This window comes from Apaloderma vittatum, unplaced genomic scaffold (genome assembly GCF_000703405.1).
Source record: "Apaloderma vittatum isolate BGI_N311 unplaced genomic scaffold, ASM70340v1 scaffold4116, whole genome shotgun sequence".
NCBI lineage: Eukaryota > Metazoa > Chordata > Aves > Trogoniformes > Trogonidae > Apaloderma > Apaloderma vittatum.
Window position 1 is genome coordinate 21327 of NW_009723222.1, and position 14350 is coordinate 35676.

The window sequence follows — 14350 nt, forward strand, 5'->3', positions numbered from 1 at the left end:
CACAAATTATGGACATGTCCAAAAATATGTCATGTTTTCAATCAGGTCTGTTAATTTTGATTCTTTAGATCAAAATATATCCTATAACCTTTGCACCTAGTCATAACCCTTCCTTTTAATCGAGTCAATGCTTGCAGCATTTATTTGTTAAAAATCCAGTAAGATAGACTTACATGAGAAAACCCTACACATTGCATGTAGAATTTTTGAACAGAAAAATAATAATGTTTTTATTTCAGAAATTATTTTATATTCTGGCCTGAGAGTTGTCAACTTTACTGAAAGAATCTGACAATTCTGGGGAAGACACTGTTAATTCTCATTGTATTCCTAACTTCCAGTTGTCATGCCAGGTGTATCAGGCTGCATACAAGGTTTTTCATGGCAAGGTAGAATAATTTGGGATTTTGGATCCTGCTTCACGTGTAAGGCATGATGATCCTTTGGACCCCATGTGCTTTAGGACAAAGAATTTAATATCTTACTCCAAATGAAAAGAAGTTGATTAAATTCTATCTTCAACTCCTTATTTCTTATTTATTGGTGTTTTATCCTTGTGCATGTGCTGCTTTAGAGTGGCAAGCACAGATTGTGAGCATCCATCAAAGTCTCACTCGTGGAGACAACTGCAAGGAACTTACATACACATGAATCTACAGGAAGGCCCTGGGAATGAGAAGACTGTTTTGGAAGCAGCTGACCTCCATTTTAGCTTGGGATTCCAAAATGCACATAGATGTGAGGTGCTCAAAGACTGACTGTAAGAAGTTCTGGCTATTCTTGCTCCAGTAGTTTTAAAAGTCCACTTAAATTCCTTCAAAATGAAATTTAACACAATGAAATAAGTATTCAGAAAGCAGTTAATGATTGTGTTCATGGAAGGAAAAACACACAATTAATGGGCATGTACTATACATGTGTCCCAATGTGGTGGACTTAGTGCAGTATGCACCAGAAATGAGTGTGTTCATAGTTTCATGACATCCCCTGTGTTCATGAAAGTTACAGCACAGAAGATCTGTGACAAAAGATGTTTCAAGGATATCAAAAATGCATTGAGGTGGATGCATGCTGATCCACCTTGAACACTCCAGGAAGAAATGAAAGTAAAGTGTTGGGAATCAAAGCACATAACTCACGTTAGTACCAAGGAGAGATGTATGCTGAGCAAGGCATATAAAGACAAAAAAGTAATTTTCAGTAAACACAGTTTTTGTGATAAGTGTCTTTCAGCTAAGCTGCTTGAATATAACCGTCAACACCTGTAACACGTGCTCACAGGGTATACAAGTTGCTTGGGGTACGTTTTTAGTGTGGTAAGTGGATATTCAACCAGAGAACTCCTATGAATATTAACAAGCCTCTTGCAACTAAATTGCTGTACACCAGACTCAATATTTACCCCCTCTATGAATTCATAGTGGTTTTAATTTAAACTACATTTATTTATTGCCAACACCTAATATTTTTCAACTTGCAGAACCTCAGCAAGGGCTTGCACCATACAGAAAAAAATAATGCTATTTATATTAATGCATAGTTAATGGAAGAATCTGAATTCCTCAGATAATAACTTTTACTAAACAGGCAATGCTATTAGCACTTCACATTTCAAAGTCATCAGGATATATATAGATATAAATATATGTATATAGTGCAAAAAACACTAGCAGATCTGAACTCTTGAGTGCTGGATCCTACCTTTAGTGATTGTTGACTCCCTGTACAATTCCAAACAAATTATTTGACCACTCTTCCTTCAGCAGACTTTTGGGCAAGTAGTTGAGGTAGTTATTTGTAACAATCTGGTGTCTACCTTTAAGAGGATTTCAGTTGCAACTTGTGTTTGTAGTATCTTTGGCATTTCAAGATGTTGAGCTGAAAGTTACTAAAAAGAGACAAATCATTGTTCTTGTTTCACATAACTGCAGTTAAGTACTTTTCCTACAGTCCAGTTAATATTTTTCTCACATTTTTTTCTTCCTTTTGCCTCTCTACCCCCACTCTGGGGTTCACAGGCACAGCACTAGTTGTCCAGTGGGATCATGTACATCTGCAGGATAATTACAACCTGGGCAGTTTCACTTTTCAGGCCACGCTTCTCAATGACGGGCGTATCATTTTCGGCTACAAAGAAGTAAGTTGGGTCTGAAAATTGTCATTTAAGTAGACAAATTACTTTATACCTGCCAGGAATTTCCTTACAGTTTGTTGGGGTTTTCTTTTTGGGGGAGAGGGATATTTGAAAGTTCAGCTAGATAAGATCATTTCATTATATTGCTTTTACGATCACTATTTTGCTGAAAATGGCATTTTAATGTAAAAGTGATGTTCGTGTGACCCACTCGAAAAGCATCAACTTGGCTCAAATGTGCTACTCCTGGATTTCACCTGTTCTTTTTTGGGTGGTTGTAAGTGTTGAGTGTTTAGTAAATTCTTTATTGTTTAGTAAATTCCTCTTGGATTTTGAAAGATAAGGTCTAATTTGCCTAATTAGTTGACCTAGTTTGGACTTGTCTGAAAATATTCTAGAATCAATTGGTAATATTAAAGTCACCTTTTTCCTGCAGCTGTCATTGCTTGGCAACTGATGTATTTCGAAGTTCATATATTTCAAATAATAACTGGTTTGTAACTCCAGCTCTGTAAGGTTTTTCATCTATTTGGTGATAATACTGGACTGAGGACATTTTCTTTGCCTTCATAGCAGCAATATAATGTTGTCTTAGTTGGACTCTTCTAGATTCTTCAATTGCTTCAGAATTACAATTGTTACTTTAGGTGACTTTTTTTCCTTGCTAGAGTCCTGGAGGCTATAGCCTGGAGCCTACACCTCCAGTTGAATTTCATGCAAATGAGAATCAGAAGGTAGATAAACTCAAATCTCTAGGGGCAAAGAACAAGTTCAGTCTTTTTTTTGTTTGTTGTTATTTTATTGTCAGTTTGGTATTCAAGGTGTGACCTTCTCTTCAAGATAAGTCTCTCTATTAATTGTTCTTATATAAAAAGAAATTAATTGGTGATATGACTTGTCCAAACTTGGAGGTATCTGGGTTCTCTGTGATATAAACTACTTGTGAGCCTTCAGGCTCATTTTTTTTGTGCCTGTGTTGAAGCTATTGCTGAATCTTTGAAATCTCCTGTCCTGAGTTATTGTTGTCCTGAATGGAATTACAGAATCACAGAATCACAGAATGTTAGGGGTTGGAAGGGACCTCTGAAGATCATCTAGTCCAACCTTCATCCCAGCATACCTAACCACTACACCATAGCCTCAAGTGCTAGATCTACTTTTTTTTTAAACACCTCCAGGGGTGGTGACTCCACCACCTCCCTGGGCAGCCTGTTCCAGTGCCCCACCACTCGTTCAGTAAAGAACTTCCTCCGAATATCCAATCTAAACTTACCCTGATGCAACTTGAGGCCATTTCCCCTTGTCCTGTCATTAGTAATTAGAGAGAAGAGACCAGCACCAGCCTCACTACAGCCTCCTTTTAGGTAGTTGTAGAGGGCAATAAGGTCTCCTCTCAGCCTCCTCTTCTCCAGACTAAACAAACCCAGTTCCCTCAGCCGCTCTTCATAGGGCATGTTTTCCAGCCTTGTTGCCCTTCTCTGCACCCGCTCCAGCACCTCGATGTCCTTCTTGTACTGTAGTGTCCAAAACTGAACACAGTACTCGAGGTGAGCTCTCACGAGTGCCGAGTACCAAACATCGATTTAGAATCATTACACATAGCTACGGAAGGAGACTTTTCAAAGTGGTAATAGCAACGTACTAGTGAATCTTTTATCTTTTTTGACAAAAGATTTTTGTAAAATCTTAGAATTTACAACTAGGGTATTCCATTGGGAATTACATGGAAAATGGATTTGGAGACTGAGATTTCAAGAAGACTACACTCTTTATTTGGAGCTTTTATTCTATTAAAACTACCTCAGCTTTTCACCTAAATGAGAAAAATTGGATAAAATCTCCAATCACTGATCAGTCACAAATTATCTGAAAAGAAAAACTGATACACTTGTAAATTTAAAACTTGACTCTAGTGCTTATAAGTCTGGCTAGGAAATTATTTACTTTCTAGTGCTGAATCCATTGCTTTCTGAAGTTGTTCCTTCTGGGACCATTTCTCTTGCTGGTGAGTTGTGTCAGGAGTCCCATTAGCTCCAGTAAAATTACTTGTGTGAGTGCTCACTAGCACGAGTAAAAGTTGCACGAGATTTCTACCGTGTTTTTAGTGCCATTTCATTTTAGCATCACTGTTCATCAAAAATGACAGTGAAGTATAGCAAATCTCTGAGGTTTTCAGTGCATTGTCATTGAAAGTCTCCAATCTAAAACATTCTTCAAGTGATGCTGCAGACAAGTTGCCAGTAGCTTTATAAAATATCCCACAGGGGCTCTGTGCTAGTGACACCAGATGTTTATCTTGAGGAATCTACTTTTAAAATAACTGTGGTTTTATATTTAAGGAAGGTACAAATAGGGACTTCTCTAGCTAAAGCACTTCAAGTAAATTTTACCTTTTATTTCTTATTTCTTCAAACCATCTGAGATTCCCTTTTTCATAACCTTCCTGCTGCCACATCAGGTTTGCTACCTGATAAACCTGATGTTGATCGCCAAAGCAGGATCTTGACTGAGGTTTGCTGAGTATCAAAGGAGCTGTTCTCCCCAATCTTGTGTGTTCTGATGTTTGCCCAAGAGCAAGCAGTCTGAAATGCACAATTGTTAAACAAAATCCAGAATAGACTCTGAAAAAAATGAAAATTTAGAAAAAGTGCTGAGTCACCAGGATAGGGAAATCTGGGGATATCAGAATATCTTTCAGAAAAGTTAAGGGCTAGGAGAAGCAGCTGTACAGTGAAGTTTTCAAAATGCAAAACTAATTTGAAATACTGCAGGGTCCTACAGCAAGTCGAATATTTATTTGTTGACTAGTTCACTTTGCTTACAGTGCATACAGCTTCCATTTTAAATATCACTTTGCTTACACCAACATTGTGGTGGCAAATGGTCATTATGTCAGGAGATATCAGCTGGCAGGAAAATTTTACAGGTGCACCTCAACCACATATGAATAACACTATTGTGCAAACTAGCCAACAGAACATGGTAGTAAAGAAAATTTTCTGCAAAGATATACATTTTCATCTATTTGTAGTGAATACTCATTTCTTATGTTCTAAATTTCACAGTTCCATTCTCAAGAGCTTTACTTCTTTTTGAACGAAATAATTATTCTATATAGTATTTTCCCATTAGTGCTTATAGCTAATGTTTCTTAGTATAATATTCACTTGTTTTTCTGTCTATGATTAATACAGGACAAATTAGGGAAAGGTACCAAAGCCTTTGTTAACGGTTTAGGATATTTTTCTTAATTTCCTTGGCTTGAAGGCTTTCTTTTGTTCATTTAAATAGTAATGACTCTCTATTTATGTAGTCATCCAGAAACCATTGTTAAAGTTGAAATGCTTGTTCAAATTGCCCAATATGTGAATTTGGAAAATAATTCTAAAAGAGATTTGTAGTAGAATTTCTTTCTGCTGTGAACAGAGGCAGAATTGAATGGAACTGATTAAGTGCTGGCACTTAGATAAAATTGATGCTCCTGCTATGTGTGATGGAGAATGTTGTTTTCAGTAACAAGACTGCAAACCTTGTGATTGTTTCCTGAAAACTGAAAAAAATATAAAATTATTCAGTCTTCATGGATATTTTGCCTGCATTATACGTCTGGCATTTGTTGTTATTATCATAAATGTTAACATGGAAACAGGATCTTTGCTCTTATGAGGTGATCAGTTTATGTAACGTCAAATTCTTGGTTAAGTTTCATGCAGTTTTGTCTGTACAGTGTAGGACACTGGTGATGAAACCCCTATATAGGTGCTATTGTGTTTGTAATTACTATTTTTGCAGCATGCTCTCACTCTTTGTCTCAGTTTTGAAGTGGGGCAGTAATTGCACCCTGTTTACTGTCTCCTTCAGAATAAGGTCAGAGGCCATTATTTTATTCTTTTTTGAAGGGTACGATTCTGACATGTCTTCAAGGTTCTGTCATGTCTCAAGGTTTGAGAGCTCTGATGAAAAGTACTGTCTAGTATGTATTCTAAATATCTCTCTTCCTATTGTTGAAGTTTATAATCCAAAATACAGATGTCAGTGGGAAGCTTATTCGTAAACAGGGGACTTGAATGACACAGAAGTTCATACTGTCTGTGGTAGAGCTAACGCACACTTTGGAATGATTCTAGTTAAAATCCTTCCTCTGAACATAATAAAACTCCTGCCACTTGTTAACAACCACTTGTACATTCCTAGCATGCTGTTCAACTGTTTAACATGACAGCCTGTTATGACATATCTTACCATTCAGGTGAGGGATGCACAGCACCAGCTATCTGCTTGCTACTTATGTGTCGCTGTAATTTTCAATAAATTATTTCATCATTTACTACAAGCCTTCTGTCAAATGGACACATTTCCTAACGGGCCATCATTGGTAAAATGATGAAAGCCCATTTTGTCTTGACATTTTGTTCAAGAGATTTCACCTGTAAAATGGTGCTCAGCACACTCATCACCGAGTGACTGAAGCATTTGGTCCTGTAAAATCCTTTCTTTTCCACACTTTAAAAATAAACGTATGTTTTTGTGAATACAGGTTTCATAATGCTTTTACAAGAGAATAAAGGAGTCTTCCTCGGTCACATGGATTTTGTTCTACTTTGACTGCATTTCTGTCTGTAGTTCTGATTGTTTGACACAGGCTGTATCTCAGTTTGAAAAGCTGGCTATACTAAATTTTTTTTTATTTTCCTCACCTCACACAAACGCTTGTTTCTAAATCCTGTTTCTAAACCAAATCTGAAATTTTGGTTGCTTCTTCTGTTAGACTGGACCCTACTGCAACTTTCTTATTTGTTTTAGAAAATGATTCTGCATGTTTGACTCTCACTAGAATGCCCAGCATAAGAGCATGGACACCTGCAGGGATTTTGGCAAAATCTACAGGATATTTCTGCTTCAAAATTTTCAAACTTCTCCTGATGTTTTTGTTTCGGTTTTCTGTTAAGCTTGGCTACTGCATCCTATTTGAGTACCAGATATCACTGAGTCACTCATAAATTGTATTAAATAATGAATCTGAAAGTGACTTTCAAGCTCTGAATCAAGTCATAATGAAAAGGAATTTATTTTAAAAAAATGCACTTGTGGCATTTGTACTGCAAGAATCCATCATTCCCACGTGAGGGGAGGAAGGGAATAATAGTTTGATGTTACCATCGTTTTTGACGGAAATACACAAAGTGTTCAATTACTCACAAATTTGGGAAAAACAAGATAATGCACTAGACTTAAAATTAAGGTAACTTATTCAAGGACACCTGAGTGCAACTTCTGGTTTACACTCACAGGTAACAAAATTATTTTCATGTATCAGACAAAATCTGTGTTTTGGTCAAATACCTACTCATGATGCCAATTCCGACTACATTTTGTGTTTGTAAAACTCTGATTCCTTTCTTCGTCTGCTGTGTTCCCTCTCCAACTTGGAAAAGAATTAGTCATTGTGTCCTTCGTATCAACTGGGTCTTCAAGAGCTTCTCTAGAGTATCCTCCTCAAAATCTTTTAAGACAGTTTCTTTCTTTGATAGCTAATATAAGCGTTTCTCTAGAGTGTTTTGAGACTGTGAATAATTCCCTTATTTTATTTATACTTTCATGCTGGAGAAAATTTAGATTTATTTATGAACCCAGTGAGCCTTTTATTTTGAAAACTTTGAAAATATGGTTTTCAGCCTTCTTATGCCATGTTCTCCAGTAACTGCATTAGAGCTAAGCTGATATAAGCCAAACTTAAATTTATGTATTACTAGCAACATTTCAAACCACTTCTGGTTTTCATGTTGGTTTAACGTCATTCCTTCCATTACACCAAAGTAGATCATGTATGCAAGAACCCCTAAATAAATCAGGTAAACCAGTCACTAAATCAAGTAAAAGAAATAAAAATGTATGACACTGTTTAATTCACCAAAACTCACTTTTTCTGTTAATATTCTCAAATTTAATTTTTCTTGGACAGCTACCCTTGTAATCAGGAAGAGGCACAGCTAAATGATATTTTAGGAACAGGGAGAATAACAACTACTGATATTCAACTCAAATACCAGAAGTCATGCCATTAATTGACTTGTAGACAATACTCAGTCTTCATTCACTGGATATTTAACCAGCTTTTTACTTTGGCAATTTTCTGCTTTGTGAAAAATACAGTATATTCTTAGTAGTTTTACACAAGTAAAGGCAGAGCAGATTTGTTAGATTAGCTGAGATAGCACCCTGTATCTCAGCTCCTTACACTTGATCCAGTTTCATCTGTCTTCAGCCTAGTAATTTCTGAAGGCCAACTTCAAAAAATAAGATATCCAGCTGTGATTTGAAAGCAGCAATGAGTAGAGAATCATAATTTCCTGTGGTAGTTTATCCCAGTGGTTAATAACATTCAATCATAGAAACGTGGCTTATTCTACCCTGAAGATATCTGTCTGCAGCTTCCAGCTTCTGGTTATATCTTCCTGGTCATATCTTTCTGTGCTAGATAAAAAAAACTCTTTAGTCACTAAGTAATTTCTCTCCAGGGCAGTACTTGTTTGTGGTAATCTAGCCAGCTTTCTATTTCATTTTGAATAGGTAGAACTCTTTAGCTCTTACGTTAATGCAACTTAAGAAATACAGAAGTTTTCAAAATATTTTTATGACTCTCCTAATTTTTCTTCACTTAAATTTTCAGCATCTTTTAAAAAAATAAATCCTTCCAAAGTCTGTGTAACAGTTCAATAATGATCTAATGTGCAGGTGCAAATAAAATGGCCACCCCACACCTAAGCCATATTTCATTGTTTGTGTAACTAAATATCACGTGAAGCAAGTTTTCCTTCTGCAGTGTCCCTTTTGACAGCTGGAGTTGTTCATCCACTACAATACTTTCCAGAACTGCTTTCTAGAATCTGGTCCCCTAACCTCTACCTTGCACTCTTTTTTTCTCTGATTTGTAACTTTTGTAGTTTTTGCAAAGTCCAGCTTTGCTAATTGATCCAAGCATTTCATTATTTTCACTCTGCCACTGTCACCTAGAGAACTCATAGGCTGTAAATTTGTGTTTCCTTGCCAGTCTTTGATGAAACTTTTGAGTACTAGGTCTGATGTCTGGAGAAGCAAGATACACTGTAAGATGCACAGACTGTCAGTCTGAGCTGCTTCTTTAATGATGGCTGCTTTTTTTTGATTTATCTAGTTAACTGTATTAATATTGTCTAAATACTGCATGTCACTAAGTCAAACAACTTACAGAAATCCTAAGGCTATTCCATCTATACAAGCATGAGCCAAAGGTGCTGTCTTGCCCCCTAAGATTGAAATCAAACTTGGAGATGTGTTTTCATGTAACCATGTTGCCCAGCATCGATATTTCTGTAATGTAAAGCAGACCTGGCCTATGACTATCTAAACCTTTTTATTTCTTCCTCTAGATATTGGCAAGTGAGCATCTGGCATTATTCATACTTGCCGTGACAGTGACATTCCAAGACATATTAAAACATTAATATCATTATGGCAGAGCTCCCTTCAGTTAGGTCCTCAAATGGTTTTCAGTGCAAGATAACTAAGCCATAAGCTTTGAAAAACATTCATCCCAAGCTGAAGTTTCACATCTTTTGTGCTTAGCAGTAGACAAGAGGTATTGCCTTCTCCTCCTTGTATGATAGTAGCACGTCATCCCACTTTTTCCTCAACTGTGAGAAATAAATTACTGAAAATTACTCCATTTTTTTGTTTTGCTATTAACAATTGTTGATTTGAGTATTCCTGTATAAGAAGCGAAGCACCCTGAGATAAAATAAAAATTAAAACCAGCAATTGCATTCTTCAGTAAATCGTTAGTTGTATTACCCTGTATTATATACAGTATTAGGATTTTCAATTTGCACTGGTTAGGTGTTCATTTTGGCAATTCTGTTACTTGTTGTCTGAATGTTTTTTACTTCAATATTTTATACATATCTTCCTGTTTTGTCTTCCAGATTCCTGTCGCTGTGACACAGATAAGTTCAACCAACCATCCAGTGAAAGTGGGACTCTCAGATGCATTTGTGGTCGTGCACAGGATCCAGCAAATTCCCAGTATGTAGAACTGTAGTGGTGTTACTAGTTCGGAGGCTGAGAAACGAGTATAAGCTGGCTGATTGCATCGTGGATGATTAGCTGCACAGCAAATCACTTAACTAATTTCGGCTTGTTAATTCAAGTGTAATTTTATTTGGTTGATAATTCCCAATGTGGCTTTCTCTGTCATTGTTTCTTTTGAGCTGATAAATTAAGTAAATAAAACTAAATGGCCAGCCAAATAGTGTAAAATTAAACTGTCAACCAGTACAATGTGATATTCCATAAGATACTTTATCTGGAATATGCTTCCATTTCCATAGTAGGGAAGAAGCAACCTGTTCAAATAAATTGTCTATATCCAAAAAGAGAAAAATATCCAGGCTGGAAGTTCTTGATACTATTACATTCTGAACTTCAAGTTCATATATACATTTTAGTGAGAGAAGAAGAGATTTAGATATTAAATAACATCTTGGGTTCACTTAGTCATAGCAAAAGTAATGCAGGTGACATTGAATTTTCTCTGACTTTAATTATACTTCGTATGGCTTGACTGAAAACACATAGTAGGAAATCAAGTGTGATTTTGTTGATGCTTTATTTTAACATCAGAACCCTTTGAGGTTGTTTAGCTATTAAAGAGTACACTCGTTTTCCAAGTCTGCTCATTTTATTTATGAATTTGAAGCAAATTTACTAAGTTCATTTTTTGATAATCCGCTAATAGCAGGGTGTAGATGGAAGAAGGTGCACTTGGACCAGCCCCTTAGGATAGAGTCCAGGCATATTCTCCTGAAGTGAACCTCTCCATGAGCCTTTCAGCTCATCTTATCCCTTCATCACATTTACACAGTCTTTGAAAATAAATCCTACATGTTATGTGTCCTGTAATGGGCAAGATGAAAAATTTCAGTAGCATCTGTTGCTTGTTGTGAACTCAGAGTAGTGTGAAAGAGGTTGGCATGCCCAGATTTCACTTAAGAGATCAGGTCTTGAAAGAAATCTGTTTCTGAAATATGAGAGATAGTTGTGGTGTGCCTATGGTTGCCTGGATTGCTTGTTAGTGCTTAGGAACATAGGAATCTAGGCAACTGATTTCAGCAATTTGAGTGGTGTTTTTAAGTGAATGATCTGAATATTTCTGTGAGACTTCGGCTTGTAAGAGCTCCTAAAATGGATTCAGGTAGAAATTAGGTTGATTGACTTGTGCAAATGGTTTGTAAGAATAGTCACACAGAAATTCAATGTAAGAGGCAAAATCAATATGCAGATCTTCTGGCATCAGGCCTCCATCATCAAACAACACTGAAGATCTTATTTTAGGTAGTCTAACATATGCCACTGCGGCAACTGTTTTGATAGCATTATTTCTGTATTACTGTATGTAAGGTACTGCTTTTCTCTTAATGACGGGTTCCGTGGATGGTGGTAATTCATGATTATTTGTGCTAGTTTGTAGCTTACACTAGAGCTGGTATTAATCAAGGGAATCACCAGCTCACGGTAGATTTTCCTGAAGTTAAATTGTGCTTTCAATGAAACAAGTTTACATTAGGATGTACAGGCAACATAATCGCACCCTGATAGAACCAGTAAATAATGTTGGCCCATAGAGAGTCGGTGGCAGATGCTCTTAAAATATGCATGTTCTCGCATTCTTGTTTCTCAGAGGTGTTAAATAAACCATAGCTCTAGTCAATTACGGAAAAAGTGATATGATAGAATTGTTGGTTTACTTTATTTGTTAGCTCCTTAAGACAACAGAGGAATGGAAATTGCTCTTTGTCCCAAAAGAAGGCAAAGATAGTATAGCTGTTAGTTTTTCCTTACCAGTTTAGCAAAGACTTTTCTTTTAAGAGAACCTAGTTTCCCTTTATGTTCGTGGCTAGTTATAAAGACCAAAAAAACCCCCAAACCCGCCAACCAAAAAACCAAACCCAAATCAAACAAAAAAAGGCCCAACTCTACTGCTTTATGTTTGAGTTTTGTCAGTTGTTTTATATAAATCTTGCATTTGAAGAGGGAAGAGACATTGAGTGCATTTTAAATGCTGAATGTTTTTGGTGCACTATATGCTTAGCATTCTAAAATTTCAGTATAATAGTCCTAGTTCTGTTGAAGTAATTTTGGAAGATTAGAATTAAGTATCAGATTTTTTAAGACACACTGTCCAAAACACTAGGAATAACTTTTTTAATACTTCTGAAAGGTGAATTCTACAGCCAGGCAAACCTATTTCATTCTGAGAAGAGAAAAGCATGCTTTTTGATCAGCCATTTCATTTTAAAACTGCATTTTAATGAGTGCTAAAAAGGATCTTCTTGAACAGCCAGGACTAAAAGAAAGGATTTTCTGAACCTTTGGAAATGGAGGACCTTGAGCCTTCCTACATATTTTTGTTAATATACTCCTACATATAAAGACTTTTCAGTAATACTCCTTTTACTTGTCACCTTATCTTTTAAGAGTTAAAGCATGGAGATGGGAGATTTTTGTCTGGTGGTTTTTTGTCTGTTTTCTATGGGTTTGTTTTTTCTGATCTGCTATTACTGCATATATATAAACAATATCTTTATTTTCAAGCCTATATGTGGTACTATTATATCGATGCAGACTGGCCACTATGTTGTATTTTTGGATGGATGGATGGATGGATGGATAGGTGGATGGATAGATAGATAGATAGACAGATAGATAGATATTCACACACACACTCATGCTTTGAAATGAATGGTGATATGTGAAGGAAAGCAAATCTTTACTTGACACCAAGTTTAGCAAGAAAAGCCCTAAATTCTGAGATTTATATGACAGAAAAGTGTCAAACTAAGTCTATCAATTAATTTCAGAGGAAAACTGTGCTTCTTCCAGGTAATTCAACAGAAGTGAGCCATGCTCTGGACCTCTGCCTCTGGTTTGTCTGATAAGTTAAAGGGACCACCTTGATTTCTTCCTCTTTAGGACAGGCTGAACACTTGTACATTAACTATTTTTCTTTTTGTTACGAAAACACAAAGAATGTTTAATGAATGTTTTCCAGTTAGACATCACATTATTCGTGAAGACAAAGCTGGGGGATAGCTTTACTTGTTCCGCCAGCAAGTATTCTCTCCTCCCTTTTTTCCCCAGGATCAGGAACCTTGTCCCCGTCACCTTGCAACCACCTTCCCTTCCCCGTTCCTTCCTATTTCTTGGATTTTTCTCAGCTATCCTTGGCATTCTGTTCGTGGTCCTTTTTTGTTGCCTTCAGTGTCCTCTCCTCTCCCTTCTGCTGACTGCCAAGATCTCTCTCTAATTGCATTCTTCCCCTATGTCTTTTTTTTCCTTCAGGGTTACCATATTCCTCTCCTTTGTTTCAGTGCTCTCTTCCCTTTTGTCTTTCAATTAGCTTTTTACTGTGCGTGAAGAAGAAAAGAAAAAAGCATTTCCTGCAATCCACTATTTTATTTTAGCAATGAAAGAGCCCACCAGTGAGCTTGCCCAGACTGTGCTTTATCTTCCACAAAAGCATGAAATACACTAGTAAAATGAGAGAGTGCCAGATTCAGGGAGTCTGCACAGTGAGTTACTAATCCTGCACATACAGATAACTTACAGATAAACTTACACATTTTTCTCCACAATGAGACATACTTTTCCATGATCTTGGCCTCTACTATATTAGGTACAGCTCTTTTAGAAAGTCTGTACCTTGACAACCCAACAGTGAGTGACAGTGAAATTACTGAACAACACTGTGTACACAAACAAAACCGTAGCTGAGCGATGTCTTAGTAATATTACAGTTTCAGTGTAATTAGTGCCACTCAATGTATAGTGTAACTCAAGCATATCATTAAGTGACAACTCTGCATTTATAACCATTTGTTGAAGATTTCTTTCCAGTTTGTTTCCGGCAGTGAGGCGTTACCTTTCTGAAGGGCAGAAAGGTGCAGCACCATCTGGGAAATCGCAAAATCTAATTTGCTGACGCCTTACTGGTAATGTCATTTACCTCAGTGCAAAGCCTCTGTGCAAAGCAGGCCCCAAAGTTGTCAGTCTAAATTCATGGTATGTCTTCCTCTTTCCACTAGTGTAAGTGATTCCAGCCTTGCCTGTTTGCCGGCTGGCCCAAAAGGCTTTAGCTGGGCAGCTGGGTTCCTTGGCACTAGATGTCCCATTGAGGAGCAA

The 14350-nt window shown here is 36.8% G+C and overlaps 1 protein-coding gene across 1 annotated transcript in view; it reads left to right on the forward strand.

Moving 5' to 3' along the window:
* LOC104275921 (plexin domain-containing protein 2-like) overlaps window positions 1-14350 on the forward strand; it is a 36458-nt gene that overhangs the window by 15989 nt on the left and 6119 nt on the right. The window contains exons 3-4 of the mRNA XM_009872017.1: window positions 2019-2137; window positions 10096-10195. Of these exons, the coding sequence (XP_009870319.1) occupies window positions 2019-2137; window positions 10096-10195 (219 nt within the window). The remainder of the gene's footprint in view (window positions 1-2018; window positions 2138-10095; window positions 10196-14350) is intronic.